This window comes from Lethenteron reissneri, chromosome 5 (assembly GCF_015708825.2).
Source record: "Lethenteron reissneri isolate LAM-NWPU_2019-01 chromosome 5, ASM1570882v1, whole genome shotgun sequence".
Taxonomy (NCBI): Eukaryota; Metazoa; Chordata; class Hyperoartia; order Petromyzontiformes; family Petromyzontidae; genus Lethenteron; species Lethenteron reissneri.
This window is the reverse complement of record NC_083783.1, coordinates 1,828,864-1,852,345: the sequence shown is the minus strand read 5'-3', so window position 1 is coordinate 1,852,345 and position 23,482 is coordinate 1,828,864. Positions and strand designations below refer to the sequence as shown.

The 23,482-nt window shown below is 55.7% G+C and overlaps 1 protein-coding gene across 1 annotated transcript in view; it reads right to left on the bottom strand.

Annotated features, from left to right (window-relative positions):
* LOC133352817 (aryl hydrocarbon receptor-like) overlaps positions 1–23,482 on the bottom strand; it is a 73,758-nt gene that overhangs the window by 6,897 nt on the left and 43,379 nt on the right. The window contains exons 4-6 of the mRNA XM_061568742.1: positions 12,159–12,248; positions 11,804–11,921; positions 4,540–4,685 (exon numbers count right to left, since the gene is read on the bottom strand). Of these exons, the coding sequence (XP_061424726.1) occupies positions 4,540–4,685; positions 11,804–11,921; positions 12,159–12,248 (354 nt within the window). The remainder of the gene's footprint in view (positions 1–4,539; positions 4,686–11,803; positions 11,922–12,158; positions 12,249–23,482) is intronic.

Here is a 23,482-nt window from a genome sequence, read left to right as displayed (position 1 = left end):
AGATGTGACTTTTTGGCGGTTATCAAAGTATAAAAAGTAAGCATAGGTTTCACCCTTCCTTTGTTTGGGTATGTTTGTTTTCGTGTTCACCACAAGTTCTGTATGTGGTGAATGTCGACTTGATGCCTCGCAAAATGTTTCTATCTGGTGTTTGAACATCTTCACCACAACTCCTGTTTTCTTTCCAAAGGGTAAAACCTTTTATTATTTTCTCAATATCATTCCATTAATAGAGGGAGGGAGGGGGGTTTGGATCATATCGCGTAAATATAAAATGTGACGTTAAACCCACCACCACCCGACACGGCCAATTGACAAGGGTTGTCACGTAGACGTCGTTTGGTCTGGTTACATGTTTAGTGAAACAAAGCCAATCAGCTGGACAGAGAGACAGAGAGAGATGAAATGCAGGACGTTCTCGACCAGGTTCAGGGGTGAGAAAAGAATCAATCGGACTAATCCGGGGCCGCCAAGCGATGCGGATGGGGCAGACCGACCGAGGTGAGAGCTGGAACTCCGCCTGTGCTCTCCGACTCAGCGGTGCGCAGCGCTGGGTCACGGCACGTTCTGTCCACGTGACAACCCTCACGAATTGGCCATGTCGGCTGGTGGCGGGGTCAATGAAACATTCATTTTTTTAAATGACGTCACGCACCTGGGGTGGGGGGGGGGGTCAGACATGTGTGGCGATGTGTGACGAGGGGGGGGGGGGTGATAAATGTGACGTCACATCAAAATTCTGCGCAACTTTAAATAAATATAGAATTGTTATAACAACACTAATTGTTATAACAACACTCCTACAACAGCAGAGTGCAGCGCCACATTAAATACGCACTACAATGACAATAGTTTAAAGCATGTTTTTTTTTCTTTGGGGGGGGGGGGGGGGGGGGGGAGTCAGAGCTTTGTGACGTCATATTCGAGGGGGGGGGGTCAAAAATCGTCCAAAATCGCGTGACGTCATTAATGGACGGCCCGCAACACAAAACGTTGATTACGGACGGAATGAGGGATTTTTCGCAAAGAGCTTGTGGGAAAAAAGGCCAAGAGTCAGAAGAGGCATCTGGAAGGAAGTGAGCCGAGGGGGGCATTGTAGGAGGCAGTGTAAGAGGAAGCTGGGGCAGCACGGGGCAGCACAGGGCAGCACGGAGGGAGTCGGAGCCTCGGAGAGTCCGGCAATGGGCGGAGGGCCAAAGATGGTGGCCAGGGTCGGCGTGGCCACGACGTGGCGCGAAGCTTCAGCCAGAACAGTCGGGGACGCTGCTTCCGTCTCGGGTGTTGCTGCACCGTGCAGTGTCTGTGTTGATGCACCACGTGGTGTGTGTCTGTGTTGATGCAGCACGTGGTGTGTGTCTGTGTTGATGCACCACGTGGTGTGTGTCTGTGTTGACGCACCACGTGGTGTGTGTCTGTGTTGATGCACCACGTGGTGTGTGTCTGTGTTGATGCACCGCGTGGTGTGTGTCTGTGTTGATGCACCACGTGGTGTGTGTCTGTGCTGATGCACCACGTGGTGTGTGTCTGTGCTGATGCACCACGTGGTGTGTGTCTGTGTTGATGTACCACGTGGTGTGTGTCTGTGCTGATGCACCACGTGGTGTGTGTCTGTGTTGATGCACCACGTGGTGTGTGTCTGTGTTGATGCACCACGTGGTGTGTGTCTGTGTTGATGCACCACGTGGTGTGTGTCTGTGTTGATGCACCGCGTGGTGTGTGTCTGTGTTGATGCACCACGCGGAGTGTCTGTGCTGATGCACCACGTGGTGTGTGTCTGTGTTGATGCACCACGCGGTGTGTGTCTGTGTTGATGCACCACGTGGTGTGTCTGTGCTGATGCACCACGTGGTGTGTGTCTGTGTTGATGCACCACGCGGTGTGTGTCTGTGTTGATGCACCACGTGGTGTGTGCCTGTGTTGATGCACCACGTGGTGTGTGTCTGTGTTGATGCACCACGTGGTGTGTGCCTGTGTTGATGCACCACGTGGTGTGTGTCTGTGTTGATGCACCACGTGGTGTGTGTCTGTGTTGATGCACCGCGTGGTGTGTGTCTGTGTTGATGCACCACGCGGTGTGTCTGTGCTGATGCACCACGTGGTGTGTGTCTGTGTTGATGCACCACGCGGTGTGTGTCTGTGTTGATGCACCACGTGGTGTGTCTGTGCTGATGCACCACGTGGTGTGTGTCTGTGTTGATGCACCACGCGGTGTGTGTCTGTGTTGATGCACCACGTGGTGTGTGCCTGTGTTGATGCACCACGTGGTGTGTGTCTGTGTTGATGCACCACGTGGTGTGTGCCTGTGTTGATGCACCACGTGGTGTGTGTCTGTGTTGATGCACCACGTGGTGTGTGTCTGTGTTGATGCACCGCGTGGTGTGTGTCTGTGTTGATGCACCACGCGGTGTGTCTGTGCTGATGCACCACGTGGTGTGTGTCTGTGTTGATGCACCACGCGGTGTGTGTCTGTGTTGATGCACCACGTGGTGTGTCTGTGCTGATGCACCACGTGGTGTGTGTCTGTGTTGATGCACCACGCGGTGTGTGTCTGTGTTGATGCACCACGTGGTGTGTGCCTGTGTTGATGCACCACGTGGTGTGTGTCTGTGTTGATGCACCACGTGGTGTGTGCCTGTGTTGATGCACCACGTGGTGTGTGTCTGTGTTGATGTACCACGTGGTGTGTGTCTGTGTTGATGCACCACGTGGTGTGTGTCTGTGTTGATGCACCACGTGGTGTGTGTCTGTGTTGATGCACCGCGTGGTGTGTGTCTGTGTTGATGCACCACGCGGTGTGTCTGTGCTGATGCACCACGTGGTGTGTGTCTGTGTTGATGCACCACGCGGTGTGTGTCTGTGTTGATGCACCACGTGGTGTGTCTGTGCTGATGCACCACGTGGTGTGTGTCTGTGTTGATGCACCACGCGGTGTGTGTCTGTGTTGATGCACCACGTGGTGTGTGTCTGTGTTGATGCACCACGTGGTGGTGTGTGTCTGTGTTGATGCACCACGCGGTGTGTCTGTGCTGATGCACCACGTGGTGTGTGTCTGTGTTGATGCACCACGCGGTGTGTGTCTGTGTTGATGCACCACGTGGTGTGTGCCTGTGTTGATGCACCACGTGGTGTGTGTCTGTGTTGATGCACCACGTGGTGTGTGTCTGTGTTGATGCACCGCGTGGTGTGTGTCTGTGTTGATGCACCACGCGGTGTGTCTGTGCTGATGCACCACGTGGTGTGTGTCTGTGTTGATGCACCACGCGGTGTGTGTCTGTGTTGATGCACCACGTGGTGTGTCTGTGCTGATGCACCACGTGGTGTGTGTCTGTGTTGATGCACCACGCGGTGTGTGTCTGTGTTGATGCACCACGTGGTGTGTGCCTGTGTTGATGCACCACGTGGTGTGTGTCTGTGTTGATGCACCACGTGGTGTGTGCCTGTGTTGATGCACCACGTGGTGTGTGTCTGTGTTGATGCACCACGTGGTGTGTGTCTGTGTTGATGCACCGCGTGGTGTGTGTCTGTGTTGATGCACCACGCGGTGTGTCTGTGCTGATGCACCACGTGGTGTGTGTCTGTGTTGATGCACCACGCGGTGTGTGTCTGTGTTGATGCACCACGTGGTGTGTCTGTGCTGATGCACCACGTGGTGTGTGTCTGTGTTGATGCACCACGCGGTGTGTGTCTGTGTTGATGCACCACGTGGTGTGTGCCTGTGTTGATGCACCACGTGGTGTGTGTCTGTGTTGATGCACCACGTGGTGTGTGCCTGTGTTGATGCACCACGTGGTGTGTGTCTGTGTTGATGTACCACGTGGTGTGTGTCTGCGTTGATGTACCACGTGGTGTGTGTCTGCGTTGCTGTACCACGTGGTGTGTGTCTGTGTTGGTGCACCGCGTGGTGTGTGTCTGTGTTGGTGCACCGCGTGGTGTGTGTCTGTTTTGATGCACCGCGTGGTGTGTGTCTGTGTTGGTGCACCGCGTGGTGTGTGTCTGTGTTGGTGCACCGCGTGGTGTGTGTTTGTTTTGATGCACCGCGTGGTGTGTGTCTGTTTTGGTGCACCACGTGGTGTGTGTCTGTGTTGGTGCACCGCGTGGTGTGTGTCTGTGTTGATGCACCGCGTGGTGTGTGTCTGTTTTGATGCACCACGTGGTGTGTGTCTGTGTTGATGCACCACGTGGTGTGTGTCTGTGTTGATGCACCGCGTGGTGTGTGTCTGTGTTGGTGCACCGCGTGGTGTGTGTCTGTTTTGGTGCACCGCGTGGTGTGTGTCTGCGTTGATGTACCACGTGGTGTGTGTCTGCGTTGATGTACCACGTGGTGTGTGTCTGCGTTGCTGTACCACGTGGTGTGTGTCTGTGTTGATGTACCACGTGGTGTGTGTCTGCGTTGCTGTACCACGTGGTGTGTGTCTGCGTTGCTGTACCACGTGGTGTGTGTCTGCGTTGCTGTACCACGTGGTGTGTGTCTGCGTTGCTGTACCACGTGGTGTGTGTCTGCGTTGCTGTACCACGTGGTGTGTGTCTGCGTTGCTGTACCAGGAAGCCCGAGGAGTTATCCTTGAGGCAGCGACACCGGCAGGTGAAGTTCCTGCTGAGAAGAGCAGCGGTCTCCTGTGGGAGGTGACGCGGGGGCTGTGGGAGAGGCTCCGGCCTGGGCAGTACAAAGGGGAACATCTTCTCTTCTGAGCGCACACGCAATGACAAAAAGACAAAGATCCACCGGATAGCCTTAACAGATTGTTGGGGCAAGTGCTGTTAGCGAGTAGCACCTATGAAGGCCGGCATGGCACACAATGGGGGTGGGTGGCCAGCATCATGCCTGGCCGCCTTTGTCTCCCCAGTGGCGATGTTTACACAGCACCAAGTACTCCTTTGAGGCTGAATCGACCTCAGGGATTCCCAGGATTGGTTCAGATAATCGCAACTGGTGACCCGACTCAAACTCGGGTCGCCGGCTTTGTAGCGCAGCACGCTAACCGCTTCACTACCGCTCCCCACACACAAACAAACACAAAGACACGCATATACACAGGCATACACACCAAGACAAAGATCCCCCGTTTAGCCTCTACCAGACTGGTGGGGAAAGTGCTGTTAGCGAGTAACACCTATGAAGGCCGTCACGGCACACGAGGGGGTGGGTGGCCAGCACCATGCTCCCAACACACACGCACGCACGCACCCCTCCGCGCGAAACCCGTATAAAGCGTTACATATCCCACCTTTGTGAGGTGGGCATGGATGACGCCGTATATACAAAAAATATATACAAACTAAAATACTATGGCTAATATAGCGGTCCACCCAGCCACGTGCACGCGAGCCGATTCCATCGCTCCATCTCCCCTCGGCTGGACGTGCCCTGTTGTCTGGGACGCATTCCGTTCCGTGGCTGCCGCTCCGTGCTGAGTCTCGACCGTCGGCCATCGCCGTCCCCTTCCGGCCGTGACGCCCCCCACTCTTAACTATGACGTCACGCACCTGCCGTCACGCGCCCTGCCCAGCAGCCCCGCCCCCCACTCGCCTCTTAACTATGACGTCACGCGCCCTGCCCAGCAGCCCCGCCCCCCACTCGCCTCTTAACTATGACGTCACGCGCCCTGCCCAGCAGCCCCGCCCCCCACTCGCGCCTCTTAACTATGACGTCACGCACCTGCCGTCACGCGCCCTGCCCAGCAGCCCCGCCCCCCACTAACTCCTCTTAACTATGACGTCACGCCCCTGCCACGTGTGTGCTCTCTAACCCACGTGCTCCTCTCGCTCTCGGTGTCATTCCAAAGGAACCGTGCGTCACAGAGGGTGGGGGTTCCGTCTGGACTGATTGAGAACGTTCTTGTTTGGGCCCACGTTGCCACGGTGCGCCAATGCAAGATGAGCTTTCGTAAAACAAAATAATTTGACTTTCCATTTCCGTGGCTGTGTGCGTGCGTGGCTGGGGCAGTAGTGGAGAGAGTGGAGAGATTCCCATACCTGGGCAGTGTGCTTATGACCGGCTCCAGTTTAACAGCAGAGGTCTGAACCCGAATCAGTCGAGCGGCAATATCTTTTCATCGGTTGCGTAACGCTGTGTGGAAGCTACCTGGTCTGTCGCTCCGCACGAAGCTTCAGGTCTTCTCGGCCACAGGCCTTCCCTCCCTTCTCTACGCTTGCGAAACGTGGACCTCCCTAATGGAGCATCTTCGCCGGTTAGAAACATTTAGGCTGGCCTGCATACGATCCATCCTGGGATTAACCAGGCTGGATTGTGTGAGGAGCTCACAAATCCTTGAAAGATCTGGGCAAAGTCCCATCGGTGAGCTCCTCCGGCAGGCAAGGCTGCGTTGGCTGGGTCATGTAGCCCGCATGCCCAGCCACTGCATGCCTTAACAGCTTTTGTTCGGCCGGATCAAGGGGGCTAAACGGGCGCGGAACGGGCTAGAGAAAAGATGGAGTGATGTGGTACAGGAGGACGTGGAGCTGAGTGGACTTGCCGATGACTGGTACCAGCGGTGTCAAGATCGGCCTCTGTGGAGGAGGCTCGTGAAGGACGCTACTGGGCAGTTGGAGGCAGTCGCCCTCCAGCAACAACGGAGGGCGGAGGAGCGACGCTCATAACAACGAGCGGAGCGCCGGGTGGCTAAAGCACAGCAAGTTGGCACAGTAGGGGGCACAGGTGGTGCATCAGCCAGTCATCTCGGTCATCTTAGTCGACCCGTGGCACCTGGGTCTGCCCCGTGACCTCCTGCCAGCGGGCGTTCGACACTTCACGTGGCCTCAAGGTGCACATGGCCTGGCACAAGCGTCGTGGTGATGTCACCGCCACTTAGTGGCGAATGGCGGTTGTTGTGACTGTGTGTGTGTGGCTGTGTGTGGGGAGCGGTGGTGTAGCGGTTAGCGCGCTGCGCTACGAACCTGGCGACCCGGATTCGATTCCCGCTCACGGCCAACACCAGTGACGATTATCTAAACCCGTCCTGGGCCTCCCCTAGATCGACTCAGCCTGAAATGAGTACCTGGTGCGGTGTGTAAACATCGCTACTAGGGAGACAACGGCGGTCGGGCGTGGTGCTGGCCACCCACCCCCTCGTGTACCGTTCCGGCCTTCATAGGTGCTCGCTAACAGCACTTGCCCCTACAGTCTGTCGAGGCTATACGGGGGATCTGTGTGGCTGTGTGTGTGTGTGGCTGTGTGTGTGTGTGGCTGTATGTGCATGTGGCTGTGTGTGCGTGCTTGGCTGTGTGCATTTGTGGCCACCGTAGATTCCTTTCTCCGCACGCTAAGATGTGAAGTATCTGCTGATGCTGCTGCTTCGCTAGTGGTGCACAAATCACCAAACTCAACACCCTCATCAACAGCACCGCCTTAAATAGGAAAAATATACAACAGGTGATGCACATGTTGAAGCCGATGCCCGAAACGTCGCCTATTATGTTTCCATTTAAGGCCACACACAGAGAGTGTTGTTGCCGAACGCGTTTTCATGTGGAGAGTTGAGTTTCATCCCCCCCTCCCACCGCCACATCATATTTAGTTTGATTTTGCACCTAATTCGACTAAATTACACCTCTGAGAATTATACAAATATCGAATTGGCTGCCACGGAGCGGCGCGGGTGATAAGCCCCCCACCCCCCGATGGACATTGGTGCAACAGACGGGAGGACGCAACTCAGCACCTCGTCCGTGTGCTCGGCGGTGCACGAACATCGCCCGTCCCTTCTCGACGGCGCACAGCGTTGCCCCCTCGCACGCGTGGGTTTCCTCGGGGCGCTCCGGGTTTCCCTCCCGCGAGCGCACCGACCGCCTTCACGAATAGAGGACCGCAGAGCTCGGGTGATTGTTGCGCGGAGGTGCAGCGCGACAAGTTGAGAATATCTTCTTGGTTCTTTCGGTAAAGTCACGTAGAAGGGAAATAATAAAATAATAAAAATAAAACATAATAAAATAATTCTCACGACGTTTCGGCCATAACGCAAGCAGCCGACGGCTTTACCGAAAGAACCAAGAAGATGAATCCCTGCAGTCACGAAAACTTTAAATCGAAAGTTGAGAATAATCATCATGATGATGATCATTTTCAGTGCTCCTGCTGCTGCTGCTGTCACCTTCCCGTTTGTCTGTGGTTCCTCCTCCTGGCAACTCGCGACTCTGAGTCCGTTCCCTTCCACGAGAGCGGTGAGCGGATAAGTTGACAACAACAACAGCTATTATTATAGTGACGATGATGCTGCTGCTGCTGCTGAAAATGACAACAGCAACGGCTGTAACCCGAGACCCGATGTGGAATCACTGTCATTAGCGGGGCATTATTAAGGGGAGCGCGCACGCGCGCGTGTGTGTATGTGTGTCAGTGGGGAGCGGTGGGGTATCGGTTAGCGCTACGCTGCGCTGCGAACCCGGTGTCCCGAGTTCGATTCCCGCTCACGGCCAACACCAGTGACGATTATGTGAACCGGTGTTGGGCCTCTCCTAGGTCGACTCCGCTTCTAATGAGTACCTGGTGCGGTGTGCAAACGTCGCCACTGGGGAGACAAAGGCGGCTGGGCGTGGTGTTGGCCACCCCCACCCCCTCGTGTGCCGTGCCGGCCTTCATAGGTGCTACTCGCTAACAGCACTTTCCCCAACAGCCTGTTCAGGCAAAACGGGGATCTTTGTCTTTGTGTATTTGTGTGTCAGTGTAGGCGTGAGTGTGTGTGTGCGCATTCAATAGAAAGCGCCACCTTTTGCGGTGATGCTGCATTGGCCGCGATTCAGTGGGGGGGGGGGGGGGACACACGCGTGTGCGGGCGGACTGCGCAAACACGGCGAGAGGGACGTGCGAGCCGGCGGGCTGCTTCGAACCGCGGGTGACGTGACCCTGGGCAAGGTAACTCAAGGCGTTGTTTACAGAAGTTTAATCGTTACGTTTGCTCGCCTTCAATTGCAAGGGGTAGGCCGTCTCTTTTAATGTATCGCCTGGAGACCGAGAGCAATTAGGCCGCTTATTAACAATGGGCAGCCTGTGCCTGCGTGTGGCGGGCGGGGGGCGGGCGGTTGAGAGGCTTCCTTGGCGAGCCGCCGGGCTCGCTGTTACTCGGCACACATCAATGGGGCTGGTTCAATGTCCCAACGTGGACTAGAGACACACAGCCCCCCCCCCAACGCCCCCCCCCCCAACGCCCCCCCCCCCCCCCCGCGAGGCTTCAACCCGCCACTCTCTGGCAAAGGCTCGGAGACAAAAGGGATAAGCAGGCAGCAGGGATTGAAATCGGATTTTAGTTCGCTTTTAAGGTGCTGAATGTTACCGCGTGGCTTGGCTCTGTGTCACACAACAACAATATCGACAACCGCGATTCGCCACTAAGTGGGGGTGACGTCACTGCGGCGTCAGTGCCAGGCTAGGTGCACTTTGAGGCCACAGAAAGTGTCGAACGCCGACTGCCAGGTCACGGGAAAGACCGCAGATGCCACGGGTCGACTGACTGAGACGAGTGCCGATGCACCACCTGTGCCCCCTACTGTGGTGCCACCTTGCTGTGCTTTAGCCGTCCGGCGCTTCGCTCACCACGTGATCTCCGCGTGATCCAAACCAATCATCAACAGCAGCAGCCACGGGCTGTACACTGCTGGATGGGAGCCTTCCCCCAGGCCGCCACCGTCATTCATAATCAGAATATGTATTGATACTGGAGGAATCTGATCAGAATGTAACAACAACAATACAACAACTTAATAGGAGTGCAACGTCTAGGAAAGGTAAACAAATTAGTAAACATTAAAATAAGCGATGTTTTATTTTACTAGGTAAAGCCCACCGAGCTATGAGCTCTCTTGTTTCAGAAGCGACTCTGGCCACAAATGAAAGCTCAAGCAAGCGGCTGGTCGTGGCGTGGACATTGAGAGCAGCGAGGGAGCTGCATTGCCACGACCCGTCTCCTGCACGGGAACCGATGTCACCGTGCTCCATCCCCATGACGGTCGTCCTCCCGGGCAGCACGTTCCCTCCTTTGGCTGACATTCCGTCACCAGTCTTGCCCCCCCCCCCGTCTGTTTCACGTTTACAGCGGGACGTCGTCTCCTACCCGCGTGCGTTCCCGGATCCGTGTGCTCGTCCCCCCCTCCCTCCATCTGTTCAATGTATTTAATTTCCCGGCGTGCAACTCTCCCCACGGCTTCTTTGCGTCTGTTCCAGCCGCTGTACCGATCTGCTGGTCAGCCTCTAGGCACGGATCCGAGTCCGCACGCCACAGCTGGAGATGCGGTGCGCATCGCTTGTGAACGTTTTTCTCTCGGACACATTGCTCCGCCGTCGTATCTCATTGTTAAATTAAACAAATCTGAAAGCGCTGCTTTCCAAGCCGCCCTTGTCCACCAATTTATCTCACTAAATTTGATGCGAAACTCACCATCATCGACCGGCCCCTTACGTGCGTGTACTCCCCTACGTTTTCCTGGTCGCGGTCCCTCCAACGATGATTTCGATTCGGCAAAACCCCATCGTACGTACGCATGCATGTTGAACTTCTTTCGCGCCGTACGTGGCAAACCATTGCGCCCAGCGTGTGCACGACAGCCACCCTGGCAGGCCAGCCAGCCGTTTGTCTGTTCAAGTGGTCAACAGCTTTGAGTGGATGATGTGTATATTTGATGTGTGGATTAAAGGCTTGCCACTGTGCTTCTGCTGAAGCGCCTGCTCTCAAGAATTGTCTTTGCCATTGTTTGAGCAGGGCAGCCACAATGCAAACATACCCCAGGGCGATATAATAACGACCTCACCTGGTATGTAGGAGGTCTTGGGTTCGATCCCGACCCTGACGCCTATTTGGAGTTTGCTTCGGGGCGGTAGGGGGTGGGGAGATCACCCCCCCCCCCCAATACCCCAATTTGCGACGCCAAGAAATTGGAACCCTATTTGGGGTATTTACCGGAGAAAACACATTGGGGTGTTTATTGTTTAAAAAGTTTGGACATTTCTGGACCGTCCCTCAGCTTGGGAAGTTTCCAGAACAAACCTCCGGCAAGAGGTTGTAAGAGTAACCCACTTGCCGCACTACTCTCTCCCGGCAGCAGCGAGGTCACCGCCTGGCCTGCCGGGAGCGTTACGGCACGCGCCCATCTCCGCTTGGTCCACCGACCCCCGGTTTCCACGGAGCCGGGCTCACAGACAGGCGCCACCCTCACCTGCTATTAATAAGTGCGCCGACCGGGGTGTGAGTTTTTACAGTGCGACACCCTGTCACCACCGCCGCCACCATCAGAGCGTCGTCAACGCCAGCGGCTGTCCCGGGGGGCGTCGCACCCTCCTCGCGCCAGGGGCCAGTGGGGACGCTAATCGTGCGACGCCGTGGCACCCGTCGCTAGTCCGGTCACAACGCGGCACGGCAACTCGGAGAGGCGTGGGGCGATGCGAGGCGACGCGGAAGAGACACGGAGCGACAGCGGCACGGAGAGACACGGGACAACAGTGACACGGAGAGACACGGAGAGACACGGAGAGACGCGGAGCGGAAGGGAGACACGGGACAACAGTGACATGAACAGACGCGGTTTGACAGGAAGAGACACGGAGTGACACGGAGAGACACGGAGCAAAAGGGAGAGACACGGAGTGACATGGACAGACACGGAGTGACACGGAGAGACACGGAGTGACACGGAGAGACGCGGAGCGGAAGGCAGACACGGGACAATAGTGACATAGACAGACACGGAGTGACATGGAGAGACACTGAGTGACACGGAGCAAATATAAATCAGCACAAGAAGAAGTGCGTGGCACAGTCTCTCGCTCGGTGAGCACATTGCTGGTGGCACCGGCCCGCCCGCCCGCCCGCCCTCTCACCGGTGCCGTCGTGGCGAGCGCTGCCCGGCGCAGCCGGGAGCAGCCGCAGCTGCTGCCGGAACGTCTGCCGGTCCTCGGCGTGCAGCAGCTCGTAGATGCTCTGGTGCAGCACGTCGCACTGCAACCGCCGACACAAAGACAGAGGTCCCAGCCCGTGTAGCCCACGCAGGCCGCTGGGGCAAGGTGCCGCTTGCGCGCGGCGACTATTAAGGTCGTGACGGCGCAACAGCGGGCGTTGTGGCCGGAAAAAAAACCGCGCTGCGTAATCATTTTGAAGGCTGAGTTGACCTAAGGGAGGGGTCTGGGACCGGTTCGGATGTTCGCACTTGGATGTTGAAGTCGGGTCGCCGGGTACCTGGTGGTATCCCAGGTACGCCTCGATGGTGTGGGAGGCGTAGAAGATGGTTCCTGCTGCTGTCACCACCATCATGAAGCCGTCCAGAGCCTGCGCAGTGCGGCACAGACACACACACAGATCGCCTCGAATATAGCCCTTGACAGACTGTTGCGGGGGGTGCTGTTAGCAGGGAGCACTTGGTGAAGGCCGGCATGGCACACGAGGGAGTGCGTTCAAGTTCAAGTTCATTTATTAGGTATAGCCCTGTGAGCCATCCGGCTCTTGCGTCGGGTGCAACCGCAACAAACAAAAAGAAAAATCATGAACAAGAAAACATCTTAAAGTGACTCTGTGACTATGTGCAAACTGAAAATCCAGGAAAAAAACAGCAAAAATTCCAGAAAAAAGCACCGTACACCAACGCTGTGTGCAAAAATCCCAGTGGGATGCAAGTCAAACAACAACAACCACAAGACAACTTAGATTAAGGCCATCATTCTAACTCCGTACTACAACAAACAAACATGGCCGAACCAAAATACTTTTTTATAAATCACCAAAATAAAGCCATAAAAGCAATGTAACAGTGATCATAGGAACTGTGACCGATTTTTCACAATAAACGACATAAACAACATGTACTACCAAAACCCTGCAGCCATAGCTGGCTGCATGAGTCACTCTACAACAGCAGGAGCATCAGTCGGAGTATCACATTTTTCAATGCACCTTTAAAATCAGCACACTAAATCACAACACAGAAAATACTTTGCAGCGGTCATCTGGAGTGAAACATTTTATTTTATTTTAGGCCACTGAATAGCAGTGGCCAGCACCATGCCCGGCCGCCTTTGTCTCCCGAGTGGCGATGTTTACTGCACACCGCACCAGGTACTCATTTGAGACTGAGTCGACCTAGGGGAGGCACAGCACCGGTTCAGATAATTGTCACTCGTGTTGGCCGTGAGCGGGAATCGAACTCGGGTGGCCGGGTTCATAGCGCAGCACGCTTACCACTAGACTACCACTTAGACTAGTGGTAAGCGTGCTGTGACTACCACTTAGACACAGACACACAGGCACACACACAGACACACAGACACACAGGCGCACAGACACACAGGCACACACACAGGCACACACACAGACACACACACACTGACAGGCACACACACTGACACACAAACACACTGACACACAGGCACACACACAGACACACACACAGACAACAAAACAAAGATCCCCCATATAGCCTTAACAGACTGTAGGGGCAAGTGCTGTTAGCGAGCACCTATGAAGGCCGGAACGGTACACGAGGGGGTGGGTGGCCAGCACCACGCCCGACCGCCTTTGTCTCCCTAGTGGCAATGTTTACACACCGCACCAGGTACTCATTTGAGGCTGAGTCGACCTAGGGGAGGCCCGGGACCGGTTCAGATAAGCGTCACTGGTGTTGGCCGTGAGCGGGAATCGAACCTGTGTCGCCAGGTTCATAGCGCAGCGCGCTAACCGCTACACTATCGCTCCCCACCACACACATAGACACACACACAGGCACACACACTGACACACAGACACACAGGCACACACACACAGGCACACACACTGACACACAGGCACACACACACACAGACACACACACAGACACACAAGCACACACACAGACACACAGACACACACACAGACAAACAGGCACACACACTGACACACAGACACACAGGCACACACACAGACACACAGACACACAGGCACACACACAGACACACAGGCACACAGGCACACACAGACACACATGCACACACGTGCCCATGTACTCTTTAGACAGCACGCTTGCACGCAGCGATACATTCAATAACAAACAAACTCAACACATCCGTCAATGACAACAACACCCTGTGTGTACGTGTGTGTATACTTGTGTGTGTGTGTACGTGTGCTGGGGAGACAAAGGCGGTCGGGCGTGGTGTTGGCCACCCCACCCCCTCGTGTACCGTTCTGGCCTTCATAGGTGCTCGCTAACAGCACTTGCCCCTACAGTCTGTTATGGCTATACGGGGGATCTTTATCTTTGTATACGTATGTGTGTGTGTATGTGCGTGTACGTGTGTGTGTGTACTTGTGTAGTGGGGAGCGGTGGTGTAGCGGTTAGCGCTACGCTGCGCTATGAACCTGACGACCCGGGTTTGCTTCTCGCTCACGGCCAACATCAGTGACGATTATCTAGACTGACCCTGGGCCTCCCCTAGGTCGACTCAGCCTCAAAATTAGTAACTGGTGCGGTGTGTAAACATCGCCACTGGGGAGACAAAGGCGGCCGGACGTGGTGTTGGCCACCCACCCCCTCGTGTGCCGTACCAGCCTTCATAGGAGCTCACTAACAGCACTTGCCTATACAGTCTGTTAAGGCTACACGGGAGATCTTTGTCTGTGTGTATACGAGTACGTGATAGTTTAGCGGTTTGCGCGCTGCACTACGAACCCGGCCACCTGAGTTCGCCTCCCGCTCATGGCCAACACCGGTGACGGTTATCTGAACCGGTCGTTGGCCTCCCCTAGGTCGACTCGGCCTCAAGTGACCACCTGGTGCAACGTGCTCGCTAACATCTCATTCAGGCTCTCTATACGTTGGGATCATTGCCTGTTTTTTACTGACTTACGTACACTCTAACGGGGGGCGGGGGGTGGAGGGTGCTGCCTAATCTATATCGAAGGCCCTCGATAACAATGCCGCTGCAACACCGTCGAAGTTTTTGTTTTTACTCGACAAAAGATTTGTCCAAGCGCCCATCGCGAGAACGCTGGTGCGCAGGGAGGGGGAGGGGGGGCGCTCTCTTCGCCACTTCTCACTCCTCGTCGTCGTCGGCGAGGAGGAGGAGGAGGGCGAGGTGATAATTGTGTTGCGAGTGCGGCGCTCCGCGATGTCACGAAAGCTACAGATGAGAGGCGCTAATTGTCAGGAGTTTTGGCCACACAACTCCCCCACCGCCCCAGCCAAGTGTGTATATATAAAGGTGCTCACCTATGGGATGCTGCCGTGGGTGTCATTTATTATTTTTATTATCACGACGGAAAGCCTCACCGACGACCCAAGATTCGTTTTAAGGGGATTCCTAGCAAGGGCGCCGCGATGGTGAGATGTTGACTACCTCGCCTGGTATACACGAGGTCGTGGGTTCGATGCCGACCCTGACGCCTGCTGCTACTGCTGCTGTGTATTTGGACTCTGCGTGTTCTCCCTGGATTTTTTCCCTCCACATTTAAAGCGCTGAGAGTGTTTGGCCGCGATAAATGTCGACGTGATAAGCCACTTCGTCGAACGATCATTTGTGATCGCCAGGTCATTTCTGAATGAGACCTATATAGTTCAGTGGGCCTTACCTGGTGAAATGAAAACAATAAAAGTTAAATGTAGCGTGGCACAGTGGTTTAGCTTTACGTTTTGGTTTTTGCCGGAGAAGGCGACAATACCTGTGCATACTCTTAGGTGTTTTCGGTAAAGTCACGTAGGTAAAAAATAACATTAAAATTAATAAAAGTAAAATAAAAAAATCACGACGTTTCGGAGGCAACACAAGCTTCCGTCTTCAGGTGGAACCGTCACAGCACGATAGCTGTATCAAGTGACGGTTCCACCTGAAGACGGAAGCTTGTGTTGCCTCCGAAACGTCGTGATTTTTTATTTTTTATTTTACTTTTATTAATTTTAATTTTATTTTTTACCTACGTGACTTTACCGAAAAAACCTAAGAGTATGAATCTTTCCAGTCACGAAAGCTTCAAATCTATAATTCCTGTGCAGTTACCAAATCCGTAAACTGCGGTGTAGACCGTGCCTCACCACGGACTGCACGGAATGTGTATCACAGCGTACGGTTGATACATAGCAGCACCGCCGCAGTATTAATCAGGGCGGCCCGTCGGAATCGAACTGCAACCGGCGTCCGGCAGAAGTCGCCGGCTCGATTCCATCTGCCGGCGCCGCAGTTGAAACGACGGTGGCAGGATTCTGAAATCCGCCCCACGCCCTCCGTCCACCCAGCATTGATTTTAGACGGGAACACCACCACGCGAGTGTGGGTATGCCCACCGCTTCAAAGATGTCTGGGCAGTGTGGAAGAGTAGGCCAAATATCCACTCGAGGGTGCTCTCCAGAGCTCCCTCGTGCGGAGGAGCTTCCGCCAGCAAGTCGCGTGAACGAGTATTGCAGGGGCTGCTCCTTCACTTTTTAAATCCTTTATATTAAGTTCACTTGCTTGCTTGCGTGCGCGCTTACGACCGTGCAAATCTTTAGGTCGTTTTTTAACCCACTTCCCGTGATCCAATCGAGCTGACATTTTGCACACAGACTCGTTGTGCGTGACAAAAAATTTTCGGGAAATTTTTTTCTCCAAATTTTTACACTTTTTAGGATTTTTTTAAAATATTTAATTACCAATTGCTTAATTGTGGCAGGCAATCATCTGACTCATAGGTGGCAGCCATCTCAAGCCAGGGGACGAGAGGACTCTAGCCGCCACGCATATAAAGGATTTATAGTAAAAATCTTTGTTTTTACGGGTTAATTTTTTACACATTTCTCATGTGCGCGCACGAGCACCTTCGTACGTGCACTCACAGAATCACTCGCTAGCCTTGTGGGGGAGGTGTGTGTGGGGCTGTTGGTGTGCATGTGTCAGTGAGCACCTCTAAAGGCCAGCACAGTGCATGAGGGGGGAGTGGTGATCGTTGCCACCACCACGCAGAGTCGATGATGTTTACACACCGTGCCAGCTCCTGGACCGGTTCAGATTGTCACTGCTGGTGTTGGCCATGGCCGCGAATCGAACTCGGGTTGCTGGGTGTGTAGTGCAGTGCGTTAACCATTGCACTACCGCTCCCCGCCACACAGAGACAAAGATCCCACGTGGATAGCCTTAACAGACTGTTGGGGCAAGTGCTGTTAATCCACGACGGGGTGGTTGGTCCGCACCACACCCGCCCGCCTTTGTCTCCCCAGTGGTCACATGTACACATCGCACCAGGTAATCATTTGAGGCTGAGTCGACCTAGGGGAGGCCCAGCACTGGTTCAGATAATCGTCACTGGTGCTGACCGCGAGTGGGAATCGAACCCGGGTCACGGGGTTAGTAGCGCAGCGAGCTGACCGCTCCCCACAGCCACGCACTCGCACATACACAAGACCAAGATCCCCCGTACAGCCTTAACAGACTGTTGGGGCAAGTGGCCAGCGGCGCAGGTGGATGACAAACCCTGGATTCGAACCCAGGCTCCCATCGGCACGGGCTCGGCAGCTCGCCCATGGCCATCACGACCCCTCTGGGCCACTCGTCCTGCTCTGTTTATTCTCTTCATTCACCTCCTCCTCCTCCTCGCCCTCCTCCTCCCGATCGACGGAAACTCGTCTCTGCCACGAGGTGACCAGGGACCATGTTTCTATGGGGCCACTGGCGTCATCGTCCGCGCGTCCAACTCCCCCGGCGACTCCGTCCGACGCGGCCTTGATGAGCGTCAACGCAACGACCCCCAATACCGGGGCAGCACTCCACCCCCCCACGTGCCCCCCCCCCACACTCCCCCTCCACCCCCCACCTCCACCCCCACGTGCCCCCCCCACACCCACCTCCACCCCCCACCTCCACCCCCCACCTCCACCCCCACGTGCCCCCCCACCCCCCCTCTACCCCCCACCTCCACCCCCCCCACACCCACCTCACCCCCCACCTCACCACCCACGCGCCCCCCCCCCACACACCCACCTCACCCCCCACCTCACCACCCACGCGCCCCCCCCACACACACCCACCTCACCCCCCACCTCACCACCCACGCGCCCCCCCCACACACACCCACCTCACCCCCACCTCACCACCCACGCGCCCCCCCCCCCCCACACACCCACCTCACCCCCCACCTCACCACCCACGCCCCCCCCCCCACACACACCCACCTCACCCCCCACCTCCACCCCCCACGCGCCCCCCCCACACCCACCTCACCCCCCCCACACACATCCACCTCACCCCCCACCTCACCCCCCACGCGCCCCCCCCCACACACCCACCTCCACCCCCCACCACCACCAAAATGTCATAATGGACCACTGTAGTATCGTGCGCTCGCTAATAGCGTGATCACACCTTTGTAGCCTCATCAATAATGAAGGATGATTAAGATGTCGTTAAGAGATGCACAGAGACCTTTCCCCCTATCGCCTGAGGAGGCTGCTGGGGCAAGTGCTGCGAGAGAGCAGCTCCGAAGGCCAGGGCGACACAGGCAAGCACTACGCCCGGCCGCCTTTGTCTCTCCGGTGCCGATATTTACACACCACACCAGGCACGCACTTGAGGCTGAGTCGACCTAGGGGAGTCCCATCACCAGTTCCAATATTAGCCACTGCTGTTGGTGGTTAACGGGAATCAAACCCGGACCGCCGGATTCGTAGTGCGGTGCGCTAACCAATACATCACCGCCTCCCATACCGCCTTAAACAGGCTGTAGGGGCAATTGCTGTTAGCGAGTAGCACCTATGAAAGCCGGCACGGCGCACGAGGGGGTGGGTGGCCAACACCACGCCCGACCGCCTTTGTCTCCCAAGTGGCGACGTTTACACACCGCACCAGGTACTCATTTAAAGCGGAGTCGACTTAGATGAGGCCCAGGATCGGTTCAGATAATCATCACTAGCAGTGGCTGTGATCGGATATCGAACCCAGGTCGCTGGGTTCGTAGTGCAGCGCGCTCACCGCTACACTACCGCACCTGCCCCTCTAGTCTGTTTAGGCTATACGGGGGATCTTTGTCTTTCTGTATATGTGTAAGGGTGAGCGGTGGTGAATTCAGCCCACATTTAAGCTCAGAATCAAGTATAATTTTACGAATTATTTTGTTGTTGTTTTGTGTAGTCATTGGAGACTTGGCTAAGACCATCAGCTCACTCCAAGTTGAAAAATCGACTTATGTGCAATTGCGCATCCCTCGCACCCACATCGAACGACTCGACATTGACGGCTAAATGAAACCCCACAGACTAAGACTGCGACCAACTATGGCTACGCGTCCTCCAACGGTACCGACTCGTTGGCACGCCCGTGGGAGTCGGTCGCTCGCGATCTCGACATGACCCACCAACCCCGCCTGCAATAACAATGCGACAAGCCATGGAGCCCATCTGGCGTTCACGCCGTTCTCATAGCGCAGGGCTGCAACGAGGGAGCTTTATGTTTCACAGACGGGTAGAGTCTGCACAGGAGCAACGTGGCTACGTGGGTTCACCCAATTAAGTCATTTGCGGTGTCATTTTCAAATCTGTCACACAATGGCCAACTCCGGCGCGCCGCGGTGGCTAGGAGATGTTAATTACCTCGCCTGATATACAGGAGGTCGTGGGTTCGATCCTGACCCTGATGCTTTTGTATCCGGAGTTTGCCTCTCTCTCTCGCTCCCCGTGGTGGCATGGATTATTCTCCAGCACCTTCGGGTTTTCCCTTTCACGTTTAGAACCAACGTCACCACGCGTTTGGAGTGTTTGGCTGCCGCAATAAATGTCCACGTGATGATGGTGATGAGCCACTTGGTTGTGCTCCCATTTGTGATTGCCAGGGTCGCTTCTGAAAAGGATCGACGTAGCAGCAGCTCAGTTGGGGCCTTACCAGGCAAAACAAAACGTGGATGGTTTACAGTATTTGGCTGCCATACATTTCCACGCGACGATAAGCCCCTTCGTTGAGCTGTCATTTATGGCAAGGTCCATTCTGAAAAAAAACTATTAAATCTCAGTGAGCCTTACGTGGTAAAATAACCAAAAAAATAGTTACAAATAGTTAAAGGTAACAATTGGCAGTGAAATTCCACGTGTGAAGTTGCATTTGTGGTTTTGTATCGTGGCCTGCCATGCACCCGCAACCATTAGACCCGGGGCGGCCTTGGGGTTCGAACCGCGAGCCCTCCGCGGCGCGCGGCGAAGCGCGCCACGCGCTCGGCCCAGATTACCTCCCCCGCCCCGCCCCCCACTCCCTGCCCCCACTCCCTACCCCCACTCCCTGCCCCCACTCCCTGCCCCCACTCCCTGCCCCCTGTATCGTGAATCCCTTGGGTCGCAGGTGCCCACCTCCCTCCATCAGCATCGCCCCCGACGTCGCCGCCGCTGCCACCCCCGCGCGTGAAGACCGTCACAACACCCCCCCCCCCTCCCCCCCCGGACACCGCCCCTAACACCCCATCCACGGGGAGCGAGATTCCATAGCGCGGCACACAAACCTCGTGGCGCTGTCGCACGCGAACTACGCTCATCCTCGCAGCAGCAGCAGCAGCAGCGGTAGCAGTAGCTGCAGCAGCAGTAGCAGCAGTAGCAGTAGCTGCAGCAGCAGTAGCAGTAGCTGCAGCAGCGGTAGCAGTAGCTGCAGCAGCAGTAGCAGCAGCAGTAGCAGCGGTAGCAGTAGCTGCAGCAGCAGTAGCAGCAGTAGCAGTAGCAGCAGCAGCAGTAGCAGTAGCTGCAGCAGCGGTAGCAGTAGCTGCAGCAGCGGTAGCAGTAGCTGCAGCAGCAGTAGCAGCGGCAGCTTTTGGCTGCTGGCAATCGAACAAAGGCGGCGGTCACCGCGTCGCGCGGCGCTTTCAGATGCGCTCCTGCGGCCGTCTGGAACGCTCTTCCTTCCCATGTTAGCAAGCCGCTGGAGTTGTGCACTCTTAAATCATCCCCATTGGAAACTAGTTTCTTTAGAACTGCGTTTTGTGTTTAGTGTTGTTGTCCTTCGCCCCGCACCTCCGATTAGCACGTTTGGCTACGTACGGTGCAAAAGAAGTTCAATAAAAAGACAAAGATCCCCCGTATAACCTGAAGAGATCGTTGGGGTAAGCGCTGTTCGCGAGCACCTATGAAGGCCGGCACCGCACACGAGGGGGTGGGTGGCCAACACCACGCCCGGCTGCCTTTGTCTCCCTATTGCCAATGTTTTGACACACCGCACCAGGTACTCATTTGAGGCTGAGTCGACCTAGGGGAGGCCCAGGACCGGTTAAGATAATCATGTCCGGTGTTGGCCGTGAACGGGAATCGAACTCGGTTTTGCCAGGTTCGTAGCGCAGCGCGCTAACCACGACACTACCGCTCCCCATGGATTCAACACGCACACACACACATACACACACATACACACACATACACGCACATACACACACACGCACAACAATAACCGCCATTCGCCACTAAGTGGCGGTGACGTCACCACTACGCTTGTGCCAGGCCAAGTGCACCTTGAGGCCACGTGAAGTGTCGAAAGCCCGCTGGCAGGAGGTCACGGGGCAGACCCAGCAGGTGCCACGGGTCAACTGACTGAGATGACCGAGATGACTGGCTGATGCACCACCTGTGCCCCCTACTGTACAAACTTGTTGTGATTTAGCCACCCGGCGCTCCACTCGTTGTTGTGAGCGTCGCTCCTCCGCCCTCCGTTGCTGTTGGAGGGCGACTGCCTCCAACTGCCCAGTAGCGTCCTTCACGAGCCTCCTCTACAGAGGTCGATCTTGACACTGCTGGTACCAGTCATCGGCAAGTCCACTCAGCTCCACGTCCTCCTGTACCACATCACTCCATCTCTTCTCTAGCCCGTGCCGCGCCCGTTTAGCCCCCTCGATCCGGCCGAACAAAAGCTGTTTAGGCATGCGGTAGCTGGGCATGCGCGCTCCTGACCCAGCCAACGCATCCTTGATTGCCGGAGGAGCTCACCGATGGGACTTTGCCCAGATCTTTCAAGGATTTGTGAGCTCCTCACACAATCCAGCCTGGTTAAACCCAGGATGAATCGTAGGCAGGCCAGCCTAAATGTTTCCAACCGGCGAAGATGCTCCATTAGGGGGGTCCACGTTTCGCAAGCGTAGAGAAGGGAGGGAATGACTGTGGCCGAGAAGACCTGAAGCTTCGTCCGGAGCGACAGACCAGGTAGCTTCCACACAGCGTTACGCAACCGATGAAAAGATATTGCCGCCCGACTTATTCGGAGTGAGACCTCTGCTGTTAAATTGGAGCCGGTCATAAGCACACTACCCAGGTATGGTAAACTCTCCACTCTCTCCACCACTGCCCCATCACCGATTGGGAGTTGTGGGGGCGGAGTGTCCGATGGTACAAAATACCCAGGCAGGTGCTTAGTTTTGGTGGGGCTGATGGTAAGGCCCCACCTCTTAGTGGCACGCTCCAGTCTCAGCAGCAGCGTCTCCAACTCCTCCTCTGAATGAGCAGCTATTACCAAATCATCGGCAGTCTCAGACTCCGGATCGCCTTCAGTACTTCCTCAACAGATGGAACCTCAGCCAGCCACTCACAGGGGGTGACCTCTTCCAATATTTGAGGCACCGCAGCCTCAGCAGGGTTATCCCCACTTTGTGCCACGATTTTTTCCTGGCTGAGGGATTTTCCCTCCCCCAGGACCTCACAGAAATGTTCAGCAAATCTGCAAACCTGTTCCTGGGGGTCGGAGATTGGATCACCGTTTTTTCCCATAATGATGGTAATAGGTGTGGCGCTGCAGGTTATTTTTTTGATGGAGTTAAATAGTAAACACACACGCACACGCACATACGCACACATACATACGCACACACACACACACACACGCACACACACACGCACACACACACACGCACATACACACACACGCACACACACACGCACACACACACATACACACACACGCACACACACACACGCACACACACACACGCACACACGCACACACACACGCACACACGCGCACACACACGCACACACGCACACACACACACGCACATACGCACATACGCACACACGCACACAGACGCAGATACTTCTTCTGCAACCTCCGATTAGCACGACTGGCCACGCCGGGTGCGAAAGATGTTCCACGTCCGTACGGCAAACCCGTCTCTCACTCCCGACTCCCTCCCTCCGAACGTCAACGTCTCGCGCGTTCCGCCCATTTCGTCTCCACGGCGGCGCCTGGGTCAAGGGTGTCCCGGCAGCAGGAGCGCGCTGGGCCCTCTCGCCCGGTGATGCGACCACCGAATTGTGCCGGTTGTAAGGCGCTCCGGAAAGTTACACGGCTCTGGTCAAAGATTCCCCAGTAGCAGTCCGGTAACGCTTGGCGCGGCAACCTGCTGTTCACCAGCACCGATGAAGGCCGGCACGGCACGCCAAAGGGGCGCTGTGGGTGGCCAGCCCAACGGCCTTTGTATCCCCTGCGCTGATGTTTGGAACACTGCAGGGACCCATTTAGGTGTCAGTGGACCTTTGGCCCAGGACTGGTGCACAAAGTCGTCACCGTTATTGGCCGTGAGCGCAAATCGAACTGGGGTCGCCGGGTTCGTAGTGC